A 19,926-nucleotide genomic window follows, 5' to 3' on the forward strand; every position below is an offset into this window, starting at 1 on the left:
GCGTCCCGGGTTAGATGCTCACAGGTCCAGCTCGCTCAGGGGTACCCGCTTCCGGGTGCCGTGACCACATAGCTTCACCTCCTTCATCCAGTTGTCTGGCTCCAGGGTCTGGATCCGAGCCTCCCGGCAGTGGCCCCTGGCCCCCTGGGGCAGAAACCGCCCATGGGCCCCTGACAACAACCATCACTAGCACATTCTGTAGCAGCCAACATTGTGTGCTTTTTGTCTAACATGTTAGACATGAAAATTCGCAGGCTGACCTCCCCCCGCCCACCAACAGACAAAGCTGAAATTCTAAGATGGGGTTTGTTAAAATTCTGAGTTTTAACAACCCTTCCAGGTGATTCTGATGCATGCCAAAGAGAGAACCACAGTGTCAGGCATTACATACTTTAAAATATCTCCTCTGAGGTAGGTATTATTTCTTGCCACACTTGTTATATGAGGAAATAGAGGCTTGGGGAGGTTAAATAAATGGCTCGAGATCACACAGCCAGCAAATGACAGGCCCCAAGACACGCTTCTCCTGAGTCATCCCATTTATACTCCCATCTTGTCACAGGGGACTCACCAGGCCCAATGCCAAGATACTGGCCACACTGCCAGTACTGCCAATTGTGGGTACTGAGCGCCCCCTGTGGGGAGGGAGGGAACAGTCATTCAGTGCAGAGTGATGAGAGTCAGGACCTAGCAGAGACCCCTCTCCCCAAAGGCTACAATTTCCTGGTCACTCCTCAGCCTATCCATTCCCCACCTTCAGCCCCAGGGCTCACATTCCGGGCGAAGTTGGAGACCTCATACTGGCGGAAGCCAGCTTTCCGAAGGACTGCCCGTCCTTTCTGATACATCTCAGCAGAGAGCTCAGCGTCAGGGGCAGGTAGCACCCCCTGTTGGACCTGAGTAAAGAGTGCAGTGCCCCGCTCCAGGGTCAGCTGGTAGAGGGAGATGTGGTCATCACAGTGGCGTAGCAGCTCTTGCAGCTGTCCTAGCCACGACCCCACCTGCTGTGCTGGGAGCCCTAGCATCAGGTCCACAGAGACACGCCCAGGGAAGAGGCGCCGGGCCTCCGCCAGTGTCCGCAGAGCATCGCTGGCCGAGTGTGTCCGGCCCAGCAGCTGGAGCTCAGTGTCATCCAGGGACTGGGGAGAGAGAGGGCTGGGTGTAAGCACGCAGGCCCAGCCTGAATATACACACAGTATCAAGGGACACATGGGGCAGAGCAGAGAGCCGGGAGATAATGCGAAGGTCTACCACTCACTGAAGGGCCACCAAGTGCCCAGCACTTTCATGCAGTGTCTAATGTGATGCTGGATAGCACTGGACTGAAAACCACAAGGTAGGCAGTTTAAACCAGCTGTTCCTCAGAAACCTTACACAGGGTTCCGACTTGACAGCACTTAACAACAGCAACTGAATCCGCTGAATGAGTTGCACTTTATAGATGAGAAGACAGGTTCAGAGATGTTTAGTAACTCATCGAGGCCACACAATTGCAAAGTCAGGTCTGGAATTTAGCACAGTTTTATTCTAAAGCTGGTCGTACACTAAGAGAAAAATCGGCAAAATTGAACCTATCAGCCACTCTGCACAAGAAAGATGTGACAGTCTGCTTCCATACAGATTTACACAGTGGGCAATTTCAGTCTGTCCTACAGTGTGGCAGTGAGTGAGAACTGACTCAGAGGCAACAGTTTGGTTTGGTTTTGGGGACTCTCAAAGTCAATGGTCTGTTTTCATTTAAAAATATTTCAATCTACACAAAACTTGAAAAAAAGCATTATAAACACCTTCACCTGGATTCGCCAACAGCATTTTGCCACATGCTTTCTCTCCAAAAATACGCATATATTTTTGTTATTATGTAGACTCAATTCAGAGTAAGTTCTTGGCCAGCCTGATGGGGAGGTTTATACGTGACCGTCCGACACAGTGGTCACTATCCACATGCTAGTGAACAGGGGAAATGTGGTTATTTAAATTTCATAATCACATTGTTTAGGAAGCAAAGAGTTTCTGTTTGTTGTTGTTAAGTGCCATCAAGTTGGTTAAGTGCCTCAAGTTATGACACCATAATCTTTGTGACTCACACCAAATGACTGGGTTTTGTTGTTGTGTGCCCTCAAGTTGGTTTGAATTGTCAACCTTGAGGTTATTAGCAGTTTAGTCCTTATCCTACAGTGCTACACCAGGGTTCCTTGAGTTTCTGTCTAGGTGATAGGAAATCGTGCATTGATTATGAGTAATGGATGAACAACTGATTAATATAATTGACATCACTAAGTTGTATACCTGAAAAAAAATCCAACAGACAAATGTGATGTATAAAAAAAAGGAGCAGCTGCTGATCCTGTTCATGTATAACATCATGTTCATGAAATAAATAATATGAATGAAACAAATTAAACGTTACAACATTTATATGTTGTTGTTAAGTGCCATCAAGTTGATTCCAACCCATAGCAACCCTGTATAGGGTTAACAAGGAGCAGCTGGTGAGCTTGAACCAGCAACCTTTTAGTTCAAATGACTTTGCAGTCTGACGCATTAACCCACAGCGTCACACCAGGACTCCAACATTTAAATAGTGGCTACTATATTGGAAAGGAGCTCTGGTAGCCCAGTGGTTACAAATCGGGCTGCGAACCTCAAGGTCAGCAGTTTGAAACTACCAGCCTTCCGCGGGAGAAAGATAAGGCTTTCTGCTCCCGTAAAGATTTACAGCCTCGGAAACCCTGTGCTGGGTCGCTATGAGTCGGAACCGACTCCACAGTACTTAACACAACAACTATATTGGACGTGGAGTGCTGGTGTGGCTCTGTAAGATAAATGCAGGGCAGGACTGCAAAGTGGGTTTGAATTGTAAGGTCGGTGGTTCAAACTCACTAGCTGCTCCTATGGGCTCCAGGGTCACTATGGGCACTTAACAACATATCAGACCACGTAGTTACAGATCTCATACCCTTTCAATCCTCCATACTTCGTATTTCCTAAGAACAAGAACATTCTCTCATATAAACTCAATCCAATTACAGAGGACAGGATATGTAACACTGATACAATACCATCATCTAATACGGAGTCATATTCAAATTTGACAAACTATTTCCATGTCTACTATAGTAATATCCTCCTTCCAGCCCACCCCAAGATTCAGCCAAGAGTCAAGGTGGTACAGTGAATTTACTTAGTATGATGTCATAATCTTTGTGACTGGGTTTTGTTGTTGTGTGCCCTCAAGTTAGTTCCGACACACAGCAATCCTGTGTAGGGTTTTCAAGAGTGACTGGTGGGTTTGAATGGCTAGCTTTGTGGTTACCAGTCTAGTGCTTATCCTACAGTGTCACACTAGGGTTTAATGATTAGATAGTTGTTGTTAAGTGCCATTGAGTTGGTTCCAACTCATAGTGGCCCTGTATAGGGTTTCCAAGGAACAGCTGGTGGATTTTAACCACCGATCTTGCAGTTCAAGCGACATTGCATTCCAGTGTTTTTCCGACAGCACCATACCAGGACTCCAAATAGTACAGGACCCTAATGTGAGGTTTGGTTAGTTTAGTCATCCTGTTAGCTTTAAAAGGAGCCATCTCAGAAGCAGAAACAGGACCATCAAGAAAGAAGACCCATTAGCAAAAATATGAGATCCGTACCTGGAAAAAAGCAGGACACAGAGAGACAGAGCAGCTGGGGGCAGCCCATGGACCAAGTCAAGCTGAGTGCCTATAAGCAGGAGGCTGACTTGCAGAATGTGCCCTTTGGGCTTTTACAGGCTGACTAAAGAAGCTTTGTAACAATTACCCCAGCACCGCAGAGGCTGAGGGGTCATGTGGTTTGAGAGAAGACAACAGCAAGGCATGTCTACAGTGTAACAGAGAAGAGGCATTCCTGAGTGGAGAAGTGCTGCATCCTGAGTTGTCTCTGATCCTGAATTGTACCCTGCTCACTCCCCTAATGAACCCCATAATCGGATTGTCTGTGAATTCTGTGCAACCATTGCAACGGATTACCAAACCCAGATGTGAATGAAGCAGAGTGCTGCAGGAGAGATGGCTAATTTCACAAGAGGGCAGAGAAGGTTGTAGGGTGGAGGCATGTCTGCCTTCGCCTCATAGGAATCGACCTTGAGCTGATTTTGACTCTCTTTTCCTCTTGTGAAGCCAGATGTGGCCTCCATGCCATTTTGTAGTCACTCAATGCATTCAGCTGTCATGGTCTTTTTGTTATTGTTAAGTGCCGTTGAGTCGATTCTGACTCACAGCGACCCTGTATAGGGTTTCCAAGGAGCAGCTGGTGAGCTTGAACCACTAATCTTGCAGTTCAAATGACTTTGGAGTCTGACGCATTAGTCCACAGTGCCACCCCAGGACTCCTCTAATTTAGTCTATGAGTCCTGGTGTGGTGTTATAGGATAAGCACTTGGATTGCTAATCACAAGGCTGGCGGTTCACACTTTATACAGGGTCGCTATTTATCGGAACTGCATCAACAGCACTAACAATAAATCTAGTTTAGACCCTCTGCCTTTGTCTTTCATGACACTATCATTTACATTTTGAACAGTACAGACCAATTGTGTTTTTTCTTAAACTTTTTATTGTGATTTGGGTGAAAGCTCACAGAGTAAATTGGTTTTCCATTTAACAATTCTATACCTTTTGATTCTTCCCCCTTCCTCCCTGTGTTCACCATTTCCATTTGTCCTTCTTTCCTGCCTTCCAAGCTTTATCACTGGACAAATGCTGCCCTTTTGATCTATGGGTGACTGTTCTTAAGAGTGGGTACCTCCCTGGTGTTACTATTCACCTTATAGGCCTATCTCTTGATTGGCTGAAAGTTGAGCCAAGGAGGGTGAATTCAATTCGTCTGACTGGTATCTGAGGGCGTTAGTCTCCAGGGCCAGTTGTCTCCAAATTTAGGTTTCTCCCGAAGTCTTCTCATAATTAGACTAAAAATATGCATTTTGGGCAAGAATATCTCAGAAAAGATGTATCCCTTTCAGTACATTCCATCAGGACAAAGCCCATGACCCGAAATCCTATCACTGTATGTATACTGGAAGGTAGGACAATACTGACTAGGGAATTAATAGGGGTCGACCTAGTAAGATTATGTTTCCTCCTACTTACAAGTCATCACCAGCTGTCCTATCGCCTTACGATACAACCCAAACTCCTTAGTAAATATTGTTTTGGTGGCAAAGTCCTGATGTGGTGCTAAAAGATAAGCACAAAACGCAAAGTCGGCAGTTCAAGTCCCCCTGATGCTCCATAGGAGAAAGATGAGGCTTTTTGTTTCCATAAAGATTTAAAGCCTTGGAAACCTGATACAGGGTCGGTCACTATGCGTTGGAACCGACTTGAAGGCTTCAGGCCCTATCCGGTCGCAATTACATTTTGATTTCTGACACTGGGTGCAGTCCCTCTTCCCACTTCCTCTGTGAATTTACCATTTCTATTTATCCTCTCCTATTCTTTCCTGCCTTCCAAGCTTTAGCAATGGACAAACGCTGCTCTTAAGAGTAGGAATTGCTCACAGTGTCCCAGAAATGTGCAAGGCTCTTTCATATCCTATGTCTTTTCCTGGAATGCTGTTCTCCCACACCCTCTCACCTGGTGAATTTCTTTCTCCTCCTCATTCAAAACGTCACCTCCTCCAGAAAGGCTTCCCTGATTTATACATACTCTAAAAGTACATGCTTTGTAGAAACCCTATGAGGGCAACACTCACCAGGCTACCATGATCAAACTTTGTGCCTGTCTCACCCTGCGTTTCCTCACCTTCACGTTACAAAAATCTTTTTGCGCATGTGCCACGTTGGTTCCCATGGCAATTGATGAGTAAATTCAAAGGCAACTGGTTTGGGTTTTTTTCCTCCAAATATGTGCCAGGCATTATGGTTCCTGTTGTTATTAAGTGCTGTTTACCGGGACTCATAGTAACCCTGTACATGCTTTCTGAGGCTGTAAATCTTTGCAAGAGCAGAAAGCCTCATCTTTCTTCTGTGGAGTGGCTGGTGGGTTCAAACTGTCGACCTTGTGGCTTGCAGTCCTATACTTATCCTACAGAGCCATAGAACTCCCTAGACACTATGGTGGAAGTATGAAACACAGTGATGAGTGAGGAGGTTGATGGTTTAGCAGAGCAGCAGATACGTATTTACAGAAGGGTCACCATTCACTTCTCAGTACCAACTGTTGTGTACCTCTGCACCCAGAGAACTCCATCATTGCCCAATGAATGAATTTGACTAGAGGGATGAAGACATTGCTGAAGGTCTGGGTGCACTGGGGTGGGTGAGGTGGTTACCTGGAGGCCAATGGACAGCCTGTTGACCCCTGCTTTCCCAAATGCTGCCAACCTGGAGCCTGGGGATGAAGTTGGGTTGGCCTCCAACGTGACCTCTGCATCTGAGGGCAGGTGGGCTGCCTGAGCCACTGCCTCCAGAACTGCAGCCACAGTGTGGGGACTGGCCAGGCTGGGAGTGCCCCCACCAAAGAACACAGACTCTATCCTGGGGGGTAGGGGGAGAGAATGGAGAAAATGAGACCTGGAGGAGCCCTCTTGGATGCCTGTACCTATGCTATCCACCCCCATCTCCCAAACAATTCCCAAGCCCCCAGTACCCACCGCCGCACCCCGCTGAGTTGCAGCAGTGTCCGAGCCTCAGTCACCAGACAGCTCCGGAAGGCCGCCTCCTCCACTCCGCGGGGTATGTACTTGTTGAAGTTGCAGTAACTGCAGCGCTTCTTGCAGTACGGCCACTGGGGGCAGTGTATGGAGAGGGTGAGGGCTGCCCTGGGTTCAATCGCACGTATTATATATATAACCCATTCCCATCTCGGGTCTGTCAACAGTGGCTATGACATCTGAGCTACACATTCCACAAGGCAGGTCAAACTAGAATTCTTAAAGTCCGCTTCAATATGAGATACTAGCTTCGAGGGAAATCAACTTCACGTCTCCCGACCAAGTCACCTCCCTGCCAGCGCACCAGGTCCCATCCCAGACCTCATCGGAGGCGAGAAAAGATAGCACGTGGGTTCACAGTGTGATAGGCCGCCACCTGGGTCCTGGACAGCCAGGGACGTGTCCCGCGAGCTCCGCCCCCTACACTCACGTGGACGTACAGCGCCGCGCTCTGTCTCCGAGCTTTCGGACTTGGGGGTACTGCCGCACCCTCCGCTCGGTGGCGCCTCTGGGCAGTTTTGGCCGCTGCCACCCAGTCGCGGGCCCGGACCTGGGGGAGCGTCATGGCGCTGGGTGCGGTGTTAGGCTGCTTGCTGCTTCGGGCAAAAATCCAATCCAGAGTTGCGCCCACGGCGCAAAGGCGTCCGCAGATAGACCAGGCAGGCCACCCCGAAGGAAAGGGGAAGGAGGCGGAGCTGCGTGACCGCGCGCACGCCACCACTCGCCTAAGAAAGCTTCTGGAGACCTCGGGGTAGCGTCGCCATCTACTGGCCACAGGCGTCCTCACCACAACCTCAAAGTCGTGCCTTTTAGAGCCCTGTCCTAGGTGAGTAAAGTGACCCATCCAGAAATCCTCCATTCGTTCAGTCAATTACTTCACTTTTTAAAACACCTGGTTCCAAGCTGGAGACATGTAGGTGAATAAAAACCAGGGCGCAATGAGACAGGAGAGGCAAACCAACAGCCACAACACGTAACAAATAATAGTTTAATGCCTGCTGGATACCAGCCCAGTGTGCTAAGCACTGTGAGTGTGATCTGTTACAGAGCTTGGGAATCAGTGGGCGACGAGAGGACACTTGGGCTCCATCTCGCAGGAGGAGAAGATCTCAGTGTGTATAAAGCCTGGTCAAGAGCGTGAGCTGTTATCTCCTGGGTCACAGTAACCCGGCACCTGGGGCTGTACCTGCTGGACCAAGAATTGGAGGTGGTGTTCGTGTGGGAGAGACTGGATACAAATGGAGGGCTAGGAAAGCTGACCTCTGAAGAACCATCCAATGAAGTAAAAAGATCGTGGGATTTGAAGTAAGATAACTAGGTTCTAAGCCCAGCTGTGTGACCTTGGGCAAGTCACTGAACCTCTCTGAGTTTGTTTCCTCATTTGTAAAGTGGATATGACATCATTAGATGCCATTGAGTCGGTTCCAACTCATGGTGACCTTATGTACAACAGAACAAAACACTGCTAGGACCTGCACAATTATCATGTTTGAGCCAACATTTTAGGGCTGTTGGGAAAATTTCAAGAGAAAATGTATATATATGGTAGCACCTAGCATAGTGCCTGGTACCTGGAGTTCCCTAAACACCCATCATTTCTTAAAAAATAAAGAGGTTAGTAGTCAAGTGGTAACCATTTTTCACCCCTGCCCCTGGCCTTAGTTAGAGTCCTGGTATGGCGCTGTGGGTTAATGCACCAGACTGCAAAGCCACTTGAACTGTAAGGCCGGCAGTTCAAGCTCACCAGATGCTCCTCAGAAACCCTGTACAGGGTCGCTATGGGTCGGAACCGACTCGACGGCACTTTGCAACAAGAAGCCCCTGGCCTTGACCCCCAAGACCACATTGAGTAGAAAGTGTCCATCAAAGTGGTTAGTACCATCTTTAACAAGGAATGTTATTGTTAGGTGCCGTGGAGTCAGTTCTGACTCCTAGTAACCCCATGTGCACAACTGTCTCAGATGGTTGTCTAGGCTGCAGTCTCCCTGGGGACAGACAACCAGTTGTTTCTCCTGTGGAGCCACTGGGTGGGTTAAAACCGCCAGTCGCTTAGGTAGCTGCCACGCACTTAACCATTGTGCCACCAGGGTTCCTTTGACACAGAATAGGAGATCGGGAAATGCCAATTTCCTTTCAGCCTCTTCCCTTCTCCATTCCCCAGTAGCTGCCAAAAGAGAACACCAGCAAAAGACCAGCCAAAGAAAACAGAGACGTTCTTTATGCCAAATCACAAAGACAGACAGAGACGTAGAAGGAGGGATGGGCCGGAAAGGGGTTTGGGAGGACCCCCTTCTCCACCCCATTCCTTTCTTCACAGTTTCAGATGCCGTTCCATCTCCTCTCGAAGTTTGAATTTCTGAACCTAGAGGAGAGAGGAAAGACAACCAGGTGTGGGGCCTCTGCCAGCTAGCTAGGGTGACCAGCCATCTCAATTGGTTGAAGACTGAGGGGGTTCTCAGGCTTTTAGTGCCAAACCCAGGGAAGTCCAGGGCAAACGAGCATGTGTGAATGAGCTGGCTGTCCTACAGCCAGTCTCCCCACACACTCTTGTCCATCCCTGAGGGAGTCATGAGCCTTTCTGGGTTTTTGTACCTGGGTCTCCAGGCCCCAGGCTGCCCTACCCCTCGACACTGCCTTCCACCGTACCCACCTTTCCTGAGATGGTGAGGGGGTACTTGTTGACAAACACGATGTAGCGGGGAATCTTGAAGTGGGAGATCTGCAGAGCAGAGGGAGAGGGAACAGTCATGAGGGTAGGCAGGGGTCTGGACTTGTCCTGGAGTCAGGCTTCTCCTCAGGGACCAGCCCACCCCCTTCCCTGACTGAGTGTTGAGGAGAGCTGAATGAAGAAATGAGCAGAGTCAGCAGGGTGGGGGAGAGGAAGGTGGCTGGAGGCTCCTACCTTCCCTTTGCAGAAATCCTTGATCTCCTCAGGTGTGACATTCTCCCCATTCTTCAGCCTGATGCAGGCACATACTTCCTCCCCCATCCTTGCATCTTTCACACCTACCACCTGCCAGGTCAAACACCAGACATCACCGGCTTCACCCATAGTTCCTGTTCCCCTGGGGGCTCCCCTGGGTTCCCCTGAGCTAGGCGACTTACCTGTGCCTCCTGTATCTGCGGATGTTTGTGAAAGAAGTCCTCGAGCTCCGCAGGGTAGATGTTCTCCCCGCCCCGGATGATCATGTCCTTGGAGCGGCCCACAATCTTACAGAAGCCTTCCTCGTCCATCATGGCGATGTCTCTGCAAGGAAAGCTCAGGTGTGGCCTCAGTGCACGTGTGCTCTCGCTTGTTAAGCAAACGCAGTGCTCTAGGCTTAGGGGGATGCAGCATGGACAAGACATCTGCCCTTGGACTTAGAGTCTAGTGGAGGAGGCAGACAAAACTAATAAACCAAGATCTCTAACACAGTGCTTCTCTCTCTGTAAATATATATAATTTTTCATGGCTGGCTTTTTTTCTTTCTGTATCATTCAAGTCTTAAATCAAATGTTTCCTCCTTCAAGAAATCTTCTCTGAGCACCCAATCCAAAGAACGCCCCCTTCTCACCACAGCCCTCCTTTCCTATGGCCCTATTTTATTTTGTCCTGGTGTCTGTCAGCTTTGGAAATGATCTTGTTTGTAATCTGTTATCTTCCACCAGACATGGGAAGAGACAGTCACCTTGCTGTTGGCTAGACTAGCAGTGTCTAGAATCACGCAGACAAATAACAAAACAAAACAACAACAACAACAACAAAACCCAGTAGACGTTGAGTTGGTTCTGACTCATGGTGACCTTATAGGTTGCAGAGGAGAACTGTATTCCACAGGGTTCTTAAAGCTGTGACCTTTCAGAAACATGTCACCATACCTTTCTTCTGAGGGATCTGTGGGTGGGTTTGAACCACCAACCTTTTGGTCACAGTCAAGCGCTTGACCATTTGCACTACCCCGGGGCTCTACTGGCACACAGTAGGTGCATAATGAATGACTTAAGTCTTGACTGGCACAGTGCATTGTCCTACTTCTCGGTCCTCCCAGTGGGCTCTCACATGACTCTGTTTTGCAGATTTTGGAAATGAAGTCTCCAAGACATAAAGGGCCCATCTTGACACACATGTTCCCCTTGTCCTCGTTTAATATTCCCAACGCAGCCACAAGGCCCTCAGCCTCCCCTGACCAGCTAGCCCTCCAGCCCACCCTGCCCTCTCACCCTGTCCGGTACCACCTATCCTGCCTGACTGCTTCCTCTGTCTTCTGGGGCTCGTCCCAGTAGCCCAGCATGACGCAGTAGCCTCGGATCCACAGCTCCCCAGGTTGGTTCAGTTCTACCAGTGCGCTGGTCTCCATGTTCACAATCTGGGCCTGGGACAGGGTGGCTTCAGGTGGGGGCTTCCCATCCCCTCACTTTGGGATGGAGGGCCCTTGGGGAAAGGATGCTTGGCCTTTCCTCTCCTTCCAGAGAAAAGGAAGAGAGAGAAAGGCCAGAAGAGTCCTGAGCCCAACATGAAGCAACATTTGAGCCCAGGTTAGGGATTCCGAGGAGACAGAGGGGGAGGGCCAGGCCAGATGAGGGTTTCTAAACTAGAATACAAAGAAGCAAGTCTCCTCTGACTTCCCTTAGTAAGGAAGCCAGAGCAGGGGCATGACAGCAGCAAGACAGAGTCTGAAAGTCTAGCAGAGAAAAGGGCTGCAGCTAACAGGCCAAGGGAAGCTTAGCCTCGGTGTGCCTCAGTCTGCATCTGTGAAAGGGAGAGAACTGCTCTTGTCCCTGCCTTCCTTACCGGTGATCCCCGGGAGTGGCAGGGACGGTAAACAGATTCTAGGGGGCTAATATCACTGGCATGGCACTGTGGGTTAATGTGCAAAGTTGGTTTGATCTGCAAGGTCCAGCGGTTCAAGCTTACCAACTGCTCCTTGGAAACCCTATACAGGGTTTGCTATGGATCGGAAACGACTCAATGGCACCTAACAACAATGTCACTGCACACTCACTCCTCACAGGACTGGGCAGGGGAGATTCACACCAGAATAGTGGTTCATCCCAGGGGAATTTAGGCACACTGGCGACCCTATGGGGCAAGGTGAAGAGGGCAGGGGAACCAGGTGTGAACTGATTACCAGTGTTGGAGCAGGAAAGAAGTCACAACTGTGAACTTGAGGCTGAGGGACGCTCTGGGTCAGCCTTTGAGGAGCAATAGACCTCCAAAGAGACAGGCTGCTTGAGGAATGAAGATTTACACTAAGCCAAAGGGGCTCTCTGCCCAAGTGAAGAGAGACTATAAGGGAGACAGCTGGGTCGGAAAAATCTCTGCACTCTTGCTACTCTGTGCCCAGGACAGACAGCGGGCCTTGGCAAAAACACATCCCAGACAGGAAGAGAGGCTGAGAAGGAAGGTAGCTGGCAGTGGCTCCGGGTCACTGCTCCAACTCTCTCCCTATCTTACGCCTCAGCCCGCAGAGAAGGCAAAGACCCTACATCTCGAGTGAGCTGTATGGATCTCAAATTAAAAGCCATAAGGTCCTGGGGAGGGAGGGGGGGGCGTGCCCTAGTTGAGTGGTGTCAGGTGGAGGGAGGTTGCCCTGGTCTGGGGCTGACCTCACAGTGGCTCACCTCTGTGTGAGGCATGATTCTGCCCACACTTTCTGCCTTCTGCTCCACCGTGTCTTGCGGGAAGTTCATGAAGGTCACGGGGCTGTTCTCTGTGGTTCCATAAGCAACCTGAAGGATCGGGCAGGGTGTTTGAAGGGAGCTCAGGACTCCTGGTGTAGCACGGTAGGACCCTCACTGGACTGCTAACCACAAGGTTTGTGGTTCACACCCACCAGTCACTCCTCAGAACCCTATACAGGGTCACTATGAGTCAGAACTGATTCAATGACAATAACAACAGTGACTGCACAGCGATTGGATGCCTGGGGGGTGGGGTGGGGGGACGGACAGGGAGGAACTTAGAAAAGATAAGGGAATAGTGGAGATATTAATAGTGGCAAAGATCAGGGGTCAGGAGGCAGAAGTGCTGGGTCAATGCACAGATCCCATCAGGGACCCCCAGATCTGAAATAAAACTGAGAGCAGGGAAGCTATTCTCTCCCGGTAGGGCTCTCTCTCTCTCAGCCCCGCTGTTTCCCTACAGTAGCCCCTCACTATGGCTCCCAGCATCACTAATACCCTAACTTCTCCCCAATTCCCAAACCCGGGCAGCCTTAGTCCTCCTTCACGACTTCAGGCCTCAGCGTCCCTGCTCCTCCCTCCCTCCCAAGCCCAAGGTCCCATAAACTTGATGAGAAAGCCAGACTGGGAGCAGCACAGACAACCCCCCACCCCCACCCCGTCCTTAAACCTGGGACAAATGCCTGGCCTTGGGGTGGTGTCCTCTCCTCCATAGTTTTGGAGGCTTTCCTATGAATTCATTCCCATCAAAATAAAAATGCAGCCAAAGCAGGGATTTAAGAAGCTGGCGTCACCCCCTCCTGCCCCACACATACACACACTTCCCACATACACACTTCTAGTGGTTGGAACATCCTGAGCAACAGAAAAACCAGAAGTCTACCTTGGAGGAGCGCAAATACCATCAGGGAATGTTCTGAGCCAAGAATGACCCTCATGGAGAGGCAAGGAGTGAAAGGGGCTCAGGAGAGCAGCAGCCGTGGGAGTGGGTCTCTGCATCTGGGCAGTGGGTGAGGGGAAAGGGACCAGCTGCCCTGTAGTGTAGGGCCTTCCTCCTCTTCCCTCCAGCAAAGACACCAGACGTTTTGTCTGATCCACACACACACAACTTCCCCTGTGTCAGCTGGCATGGTGACATGGTGTGGTCACAGTTGGGGTCTGGCTCAGCTTTGGAGTCTTAGGCACCTATCTCCCCCCCACACACACACACAATGCCCCCTGCCAGGCAGCCCAGAATGGCTGGGGGTATAGAGCTGTGATCCTGCCTGTCTGCTCTTCCCTTTCCACAGGAATCTCAACACCAGGCACACTGACCAGGTCGGCTGGGGCAAGCTGCCCAGAACCTAAGGTCTGGCGACCAGAGCCAGACAGTGCTGGTCCCGGGTAGTCAGGACCCCACCCATTAGTTCACTCACCCTCAGTGTCCTGAGGCCACTGCCCGGGTGTGCCCTCTACTGAGTACACCTCGGCGCCTCTCGGACCGCCACCCTGAGAGACCCCTTAGGGGTGGGTCTGACCACTGGGGGTGGGCAGGAGGGACAGGGATATTTTGGGGAGACGAAAGGGAGTCCTGGTGTGGCACTATAGGATAAGCACTGAAATACCAGTCACAAGGACCGCAGTTCATACCAGCACTCCTCGGAAACCCTATACAAAGTTGTTATGAATCTGAACTAACTTAACGACAACAGGGATGGTGCGATTGTGCACGTTTGGTTGCCCTAACTCAGGTTTGTGGTCTCTGGTATGTTTATAAACGATGAGGGTCATTCCCTCATACTTTTCTGGTTAGCCTTCAGCCTTAGCTAAACAAGGATGGGGGTCTAGTCAGGAGACAGCAGAAACTTAAGCCCACCGCTGGCCAGGGGCAGGAAGACACTCCCACCTCCTCAGGGTTGGCTCCAGAGCGCCTGGCCAGAGACTGCAGCCCGCTGCCAGAGGGGCCCTCATTCTCAGCCGACACTACACAAGAGCCCCATTAAAGCCCCATGGCTGGCCGGACTGTGGCGGGACTCGTGTCCGGCTCCCACTTCCTCCCTCCCTAGGCCAGGGCATCTGGCCGAGAAGGTATGGGGGTGGGGCGTGGAGGCTCAAAGTTGAGCAAACAAATAAATTCAGACTCAGGGACTGCCTCCCTCCCTCCTTCCCTCAGATGTAAACTCAGACCTCTAGACACACCCGTATCTACTTGGCAGTCCCCTCTGCAAAAATTTTAAAAAGTATAGGGAATGGAGGTAGGGAAGAGAAGCAGAATCTGAGAGCAAAGTGGAGAGGGATGGGGTTCAAGGAACCAGATTCTAGGGCCACGATCCCAGCATTCTAGGGCCACGCCCCCTCCCATCGAGGATGAGCTTGCATCTCCGGGCTGGAGGGGGTTAAGCCCGGTGGCCCAATGCTCCACGTAGGAGCTGGCTCGGGCTGCCCGCTGCGGTCAGGGCCTCAGTATAAGTAGGGCTGGAGACCGAGGACTTGCTGCTGCCCACGCCTGGCCACCATCGCCACTGCTGCCCCAGCCCCAGTACCAGGCTCCCAGCCATGGCCCACCCGGTGCTTTTGCTCAGCCTGGGTCTCTTGGCCTGCCTGCTGCCGGCGCTGGCCGCCTGCCCTCAGAACTGTCACTGCCATGGTGACCTGCAGCATGTTATCTGTGACAAAGTGGGGCTTCAGAAGATTCCTAAGGTGTCCGAGAAGACCAAGCTGCTGAACCTACAGCGCAACAACTTCCCAGTGCTGGCTGCCAATTCGTTCCGTGCCATGCCGAACCTCGTGTCGCTGCACCTGCAGCACTGCCAAATCCGAGAGGTGGCGGCTGGTGCCTTCAGAGGCCTCAAGCAGCTCATCTACCTGTACCTGTCCCACAACGACATCCGAGTGCTGCGTGTTGGTGCCTTCGATGACCTGACCGAGCTCACCTACCTCTATCTGGACCACAACAAGGTGACTGAGCTACCCCGGGGGCTGCTCTCCCCGCTCGTCAACCTCTTCATCCTGCAACTCAACAACAACAAGATCCGAGAGCTGCGTGCAGGTGCCTTCCAGGGCGCCAAGGACCTGCGCTGGCTCTACCTGTCTGAAAATGCACTCAGCTCCCTGCAGCCCGGTGCGCTGGATGATGTGGAGAACCTTGCCAAGTTCCACCTGGATGGGAACCAGCTGTCCAGCTACCCCTCTGCTGCTCTGAGCAAGCTTCGGGTGGTGGAAGAGCTAAAGCTGTCCCACAACCCCCTGAAGAGCATCCCTGACAATGCCTTCCAGTCCTTCGGCAGATATCTGGAGACCCTCTGGTTAGACAACACCAACCTGGAGAAGGTGAGATCCTGGCTGCAGCATTCTGCTCACTCCTTCTTTCCTTCCTGGAGGCTCAGGGAGTCAAGGCCATCACCCCCTTTCTCCCAGTTCCCCTCTGCCTCTCTGGTCATCTCTAAAGGTGAGTCGAGTCTCCTTAGGCCAGGAGTTCTGCCACCTCTGTCCCTTATCTTGTTGTACTCTACTAATGTCAGCCCAGCCACCCTGTCCCTAGTCTCAGTCACTACCCTCCTAGCATTATATACAAAGAACTGGGGGTGACCCTGGCTCCACAAATGCCCCCCCAGGAGACATCTAAAGTGCCCCCACGTTCCCCACTGTGGGCAGTAGCCACTTCTTCCTGATCGGCCTTCTGCTCCTCCCTGCTGTGGCCCCCCTTCCTCATCTCCACTAGACTTACCACCCCATAAAGGAAGTTTTGTTTATTGAGCAGCCTTCCAGAGGCGCTGGGCGAATCAGGCCCACAAAGAGACCCTGTTCCTGGTGGGGGCTGTGCATGCATGCTCAGGTGGGGTGGGTAGCTGAGGGAATGTGGGGGAGCAGGTACCTGAGAAAGATGCCCCTCCACACCTCTCAGAGACCCTGGCGAACCCCCTGTCCCACCCTCCACCCAGCTCCACTGCATTCCTCAGGACCCTTTGAATAGAGTAGCAAAGTCAGGACCTGGGAACTAGGGACTTGTCCAGGCTGTAGGCTTTGTGCCTATGCACTCTCTGAAGGGGCAAAGGCAAGAGCTGAAGACCATTGTCAACCTTGGCACAGGACCCCAAGTGTCTCCCTAGATAAGACCAGCTGGACCTCACTTTCCCCTAGACTGTCCTTTGTCCACCTTGGTCACCAGGCATCTTCTGGCTGCATCCTCAGTCCTCCCTCCGCTGGGATATCCAGCACCTGGCCAGGTGGGTCTACCTTGGGGAGAGGCAAACTCTCCTTGGAATGGAAAATGGCCCTGGTATCAGGGCCTTGGTCCAAGAGGTCTGGTGGGAGGCAGGGCAAGGTGGAAGAGGCAGTCTCCAGGCCAGTCTGGTCACCATGGAACAGCCTACTCCAACCTGAGCACAGGGCGCAGAACAGAGGTGGAGGGCAGTAGCCAACCTTCGTCTGGGTGGAGGAGCCTTCCTGTGCTCACCCTTCTCCAGTCCTGCCCCCTCCACCTCTGAAGTCAGTCTCTGGTGTCCCATTAGACCAGAGTGGCCTTTCAGAGAGCAGCTGATTTGGGGCGGGGGAGGCCAAGTAGCAATGGTGGCGCTGGGGCCAAGATGTGGACACCAATAGAACATTTCCTCTAGAGCCGTCCAAGCTGACCAAGTCTCCACCAAGGTAGCTCTACAAATAACGGCTGGCAGGCAGTGAGGGAGCCCTGAGGACAGAGCTGGGGGAAGTCCCAAGACCCTGGAGCCTGGGCCCACTGCCCACTCCACCAAACACTAACCAGGTTCTCCATGTGCCAACTTGGACTGCTGGGTCCAAGTCCTGGCTGCCTTCCCAGTCCCTGTGTTTGTGCAGGGAATGTGGTGCTGAGGGTAGAACACTGGGGGTTTACTGCAGCTGGCGTGACCTGACGCCAGGGAATCACTTCTTAGCACCTCCAGTTTGCCATCTGCATACTGGAAGTCTCAAAGGGTCAAGTCCCTGAGTAGTGGCAAACGGTTACAGCATCTGGCTGCCAGCCAAAAGGTTGGAAGTTTGAGTCCACCCAGAGGCACCTGGCAATCTACTGCCATTGCAAACCCTATGGAGCATGGGTCTACTCTGACACACTGAATGAGAGCTGATTCAACAGGCAACTGTTTTTATCTCAACAGTGCTTGTGTGAACTAACTTGCCTGTGACAGCTGCTTTGAAAACTATGATGCTCGCCAAAGAGAAGGCCCCCACCCCTCTGAGGTTGGAGACCAGGCCTAGGGGCTCACTCATGTCCATCTTCCTCCCCAGTTTTCAGATGACGCCTTCCTGGGTGTGACCACATTGAAACACGTCCATCTGGAGAACAACCGCCTCAGCCAGCTCCCCTCCAGCTTCCCTTTTGATGGCCTGGAGACCCTCACGCTCACTAACAACCCTTGGAAGTGTACTTGCCAGCTCCAGAGACTTCGGCGGTAAGAACCCCCAGCCCCATCCAGCCCCATCTCCATGGGATGGAGTGAAGACGAGCGGCCCTGCACTAAGACAACCTTCACATACCTCCAACACCTACTACCTAGTAGGGGCGGGAGCCTGTTTCCCAGTTTGTAAAATGAAGATGACAGTTCCAGACTATCCAAGTCAGTCCTGCTTCACAGCTCACTGTCCTAGCACTCCCATAGCTCTTCTCCAGTCCCAACAATACTCTTGTCTCTCCAGGTGGCTGGAAGCCAAGGCCTCCCGCCCAGATGCCACCTGCAGCTCACCCTCCAAGTTCAGGGGTCAGCGCATCCGGGACACGGCCGCCTTCCGCAGCTGCAAGTTCCCCACCAAGAGGTCCAAGAAAGCCAGCCGCCATTAAACAGGTGGGCAGTGCCTCACTCCCGACTCTGGAGACTACATGGAGTGAGGAGGGTATCCCAGGATACTCCTCCCCCAGGCCCTGCATTTCTGCAAGGAGAGGAGGGGAGGGCGGGACTTCGCCCAGCATGCCCACCATCCTCTCCAGCCTGGCTCCCATCTGGGCGGTGGAGTCCTGACCCCAGTCCTTTCCTCACTGCAGGTCCGGGCCCAGCCAGTCCTAGGGACTGGCATCGGTCTTCTGCCAGAGAGACTACTCACCTTCCCACCCTGACTTCACCTTCTCCCCACAGCCTCTGCCCGTGCAAAGAGCTGCCCACGTCTAGAAGTCCCGGCAGGGAGGCCTTGGGCACTCCAGCACACCCCCAGCTCCCCCAGACAGTGGCCAGGAGAGGACACAGTAGCCTTTCCATCATCACAGCACCTCCCTGAGACGCTGTCACCGAGCTCCCCAAGTCCCTGAGAACCAGACGCAGTGGACATCAAATGGCCACCCCACCAGAACTGCCCTTCCCTTTGCTCTCCCATCTCTGTGCTGTTTGAAAACCAACATTATTAGATCCTTACTTCCAAACAAGAGTTGTAAGCCCCAACCCTGACTCCACCAGTCCCCCCAGCCTGCCAGGACACCCCAGCAGGTCTCCTGTGCCTTGCCAAATACCCTCCCAAGCTGCATTTCTTCCCCAGATTTCTAGAAACATAAATCTAAGTGTGTGTAATTACTCCCTTGTCACCTCTGTGACGCGCCAGCTGCGGCTGAGATCAGGCAGTGTTTTTCATGTTTGCTTTCCACCATGAGGGATGGGTGAGAGGTTACAGCAGGTTCCTGGACTCTGTCAGAGATCTGGCCTGCACTCTTCCCTTTCCTGTCAGCCTGCTCTCACCCCAGGCAAGGCCTGACCTGCCCCTACTCACCACCAGCTCCTTCATATTCAACTTGCTAATGATGACTCGGATCAGCTCTGGAGGTGCGAGGGATCCAGCAATCACACCTGAATCAGAGAGAGGACTGAACCGATCCCCAATTCTCCAGAGCCCTTCCTCTCCTGGGAAGAGCATGCCCTTCTAGCCCTGTGCCCTGGACCTGGACCTATACAGGGCAGCTAGCCTTGGTCTGGTCTCTAGGGACACTGGGGATTTGCTCCCCTCCCACCCACATCCCTTTGTATCTCCTAAATCAAAGACTGGGAGCAGAGCTAATTCACCCAGACCAGAGTTGACTCGGCAGCCCCCTCCCTCCTCTCTTTTGGCCACCCTTGGCCTCACCTCACCTCCACACAAGGATGAGATGTCGTAACTGGAGAAGTTTGGCTGGTTCAGAACATCTACAAACATGGTGGGAGTACCATATAGGAAAGAACCTCTGTAGAGGGGTGGGGGAAGAACGGGCATCTGGAAATTAGCTTGAAAAGGAGAGGGATTTCCTTCCCACCCTCTCGACCCTGAACCTGCAGCAAGGGCAAAGGCAGGAGGCAGGAACTGACCATTTTCTGGGGTTCCCCAACTACCCCTGTCCCCATCCCTCTTCAATGGAGAAAGAAGACATCTTATAAAGGGTCCAGGGTCTGGGAGTGAGGACTAGGGAGGGGTAGCCTGCTCACTAAAGCTCACCTCTCTTTGCTAATAGTCTCCAGCGCCATCTTGCCATCGAAGCTCGGAGAGGACAGGATGAGGGTGGCCCCGTGCATCACGCTCACCATTGTCCCCCCCACAGAGCCCAGGCAGTGGTACAGGGGGCTGGGCAGGACCACCCGAAGCTTCTCTGGTGTCTGGAGATGGCAGCGGGGGGCT

At 52.1% G+C, this 19,926-nt stretch overlaps 3 protein-coding genes across 3 annotated transcripts in view; 1 reads left to right on the forward strand and 2 right to left on the reverse strand.

The window, feature by feature from the left end:
• RSAD1 (radical S-adenosyl methionine domain containing 1) overlaps window positions 1–7,249 on the reverse strand; it is an 8,485-nt gene extending 1,236 nt beyond the window's left edge. Inside the window, exons 1-6 of the mRNA XM_006832461.1 lie at window positions 7,115–7,249; window positions 6,625–6,758; window positions 6,304–6,508; window positions 774–1,139; window positions 572–635; window positions 23–170 (exon numbers count right to left, since the gene is read on the reverse strand). Coding sequence (XP_006832524.1) covers window positions 23–170; window positions 572–635; window positions 774–1,139; window positions 6,304–6,508; window positions 6,625–6,758; window positions 7,115–7,249 — 1,052 coding nt within the window. The remainder of the gene's footprint in view (window positions 1–22; window positions 171–571; window positions 636–773; window positions 1,140–6,303; window positions 6,509–6,624; window positions 6,759–7,114) is intronic.
• A 1,746-nt stretch (window positions 7,250–8,995) lies between these two features.
• ACSF2 (acyl-CoA synthetase family member 2) overlaps window positions 8,996–19,926 on the reverse strand; it is a 38,976-nt gene continuing 28,045 nt past the window's right edge. The window contains exons 8-16 of the mRNA XM_006832463.1: window positions 19,747–19,904; window positions 19,407–19,498; window positions 19,051–19,127; window positions 12,286–12,393; window positions 10,885–11,036; window positions 9,790–9,931; window positions 9,587–9,697; window positions 9,335–9,403; window positions 8,996–9,046 (exon numbers count right to left, since the gene is read on the reverse strand). Of these exons, the coding sequence (XP_006832526.1) occupies window positions 8,996–9,046; window positions 9,335–9,403; window positions 9,587–9,697; window positions 9,790–9,931; window positions 10,885–11,036; window positions 12,286–12,393; window positions 19,051–19,127; window positions 19,407–19,498; window positions 19,747–19,904 (960 nt within the window). The remainder of the gene's footprint in view (window positions 9,047–9,334; window positions 9,404–9,586; window positions 9,698–9,789; window positions 9,932–10,884; window positions 11,037–12,285; window positions 12,394–19,050; window positions 19,128–19,406; window positions 19,499–19,746; window positions 19,905–19,926) is intronic.
• On the forward strand, window positions 14,816–18,145 carry CHAD (chondroadherin). Its single transcript, XM_006832462.1, has 3 exons — window positions 14,816–15,654; window positions 17,587–17,750; window positions 17,995–18,145. Exons 1-3 carry the CDS (start codon window positions 14,881–14,883, stop codon window positions 18,134–18,136), a joined length of 1,080 nt encoding a protein of 359 aa, XP_006832525.1. The 5' UTR covers window positions 14,816–14,880; the 3' UTR covers window positions 18,137–18,145.

This window comes from Chrysochloris asiatica, unplaced genomic scaffold (genome assembly GCF_000296735.1).
Source record: "Chrysochloris asiatica unplaced genomic scaffold, ChrAsi1.0 scaffold00007, whole genome shotgun sequence".
Classification (NCBI taxonomy): Eukaryota; Metazoa; Chordata; class Mammalia; order Afrosoricida; family Chrysochloridae; genus Chrysochloris; species Chrysochloris asiatica.

Bases quoted from the DNA above. Each gene is read 5' to 3' on its own strand.
- CHAD (XM_006832462.1), top strand. From the start codon at position 14,881: ATGGCCCACCCGGTGCTTTTGCTCAGCCTGGGTCTCTTGGCCTGCCTG. The intron at 15,655-17,586 runs GTGAGATCCTGG...CTTCCTCCCCAG, and splicing joins ACAACACCAACCTGGAGAAG to TTTTCAGATGACGCCTTCCT. The intron at 17,751-17,994 runs GTAAGAACCCCC...TTGTCTCTCCAG, and splicing joins CAGCTCCAGAGACTTCGGCG to GTGGCTGGAAGCCAAGGCCT.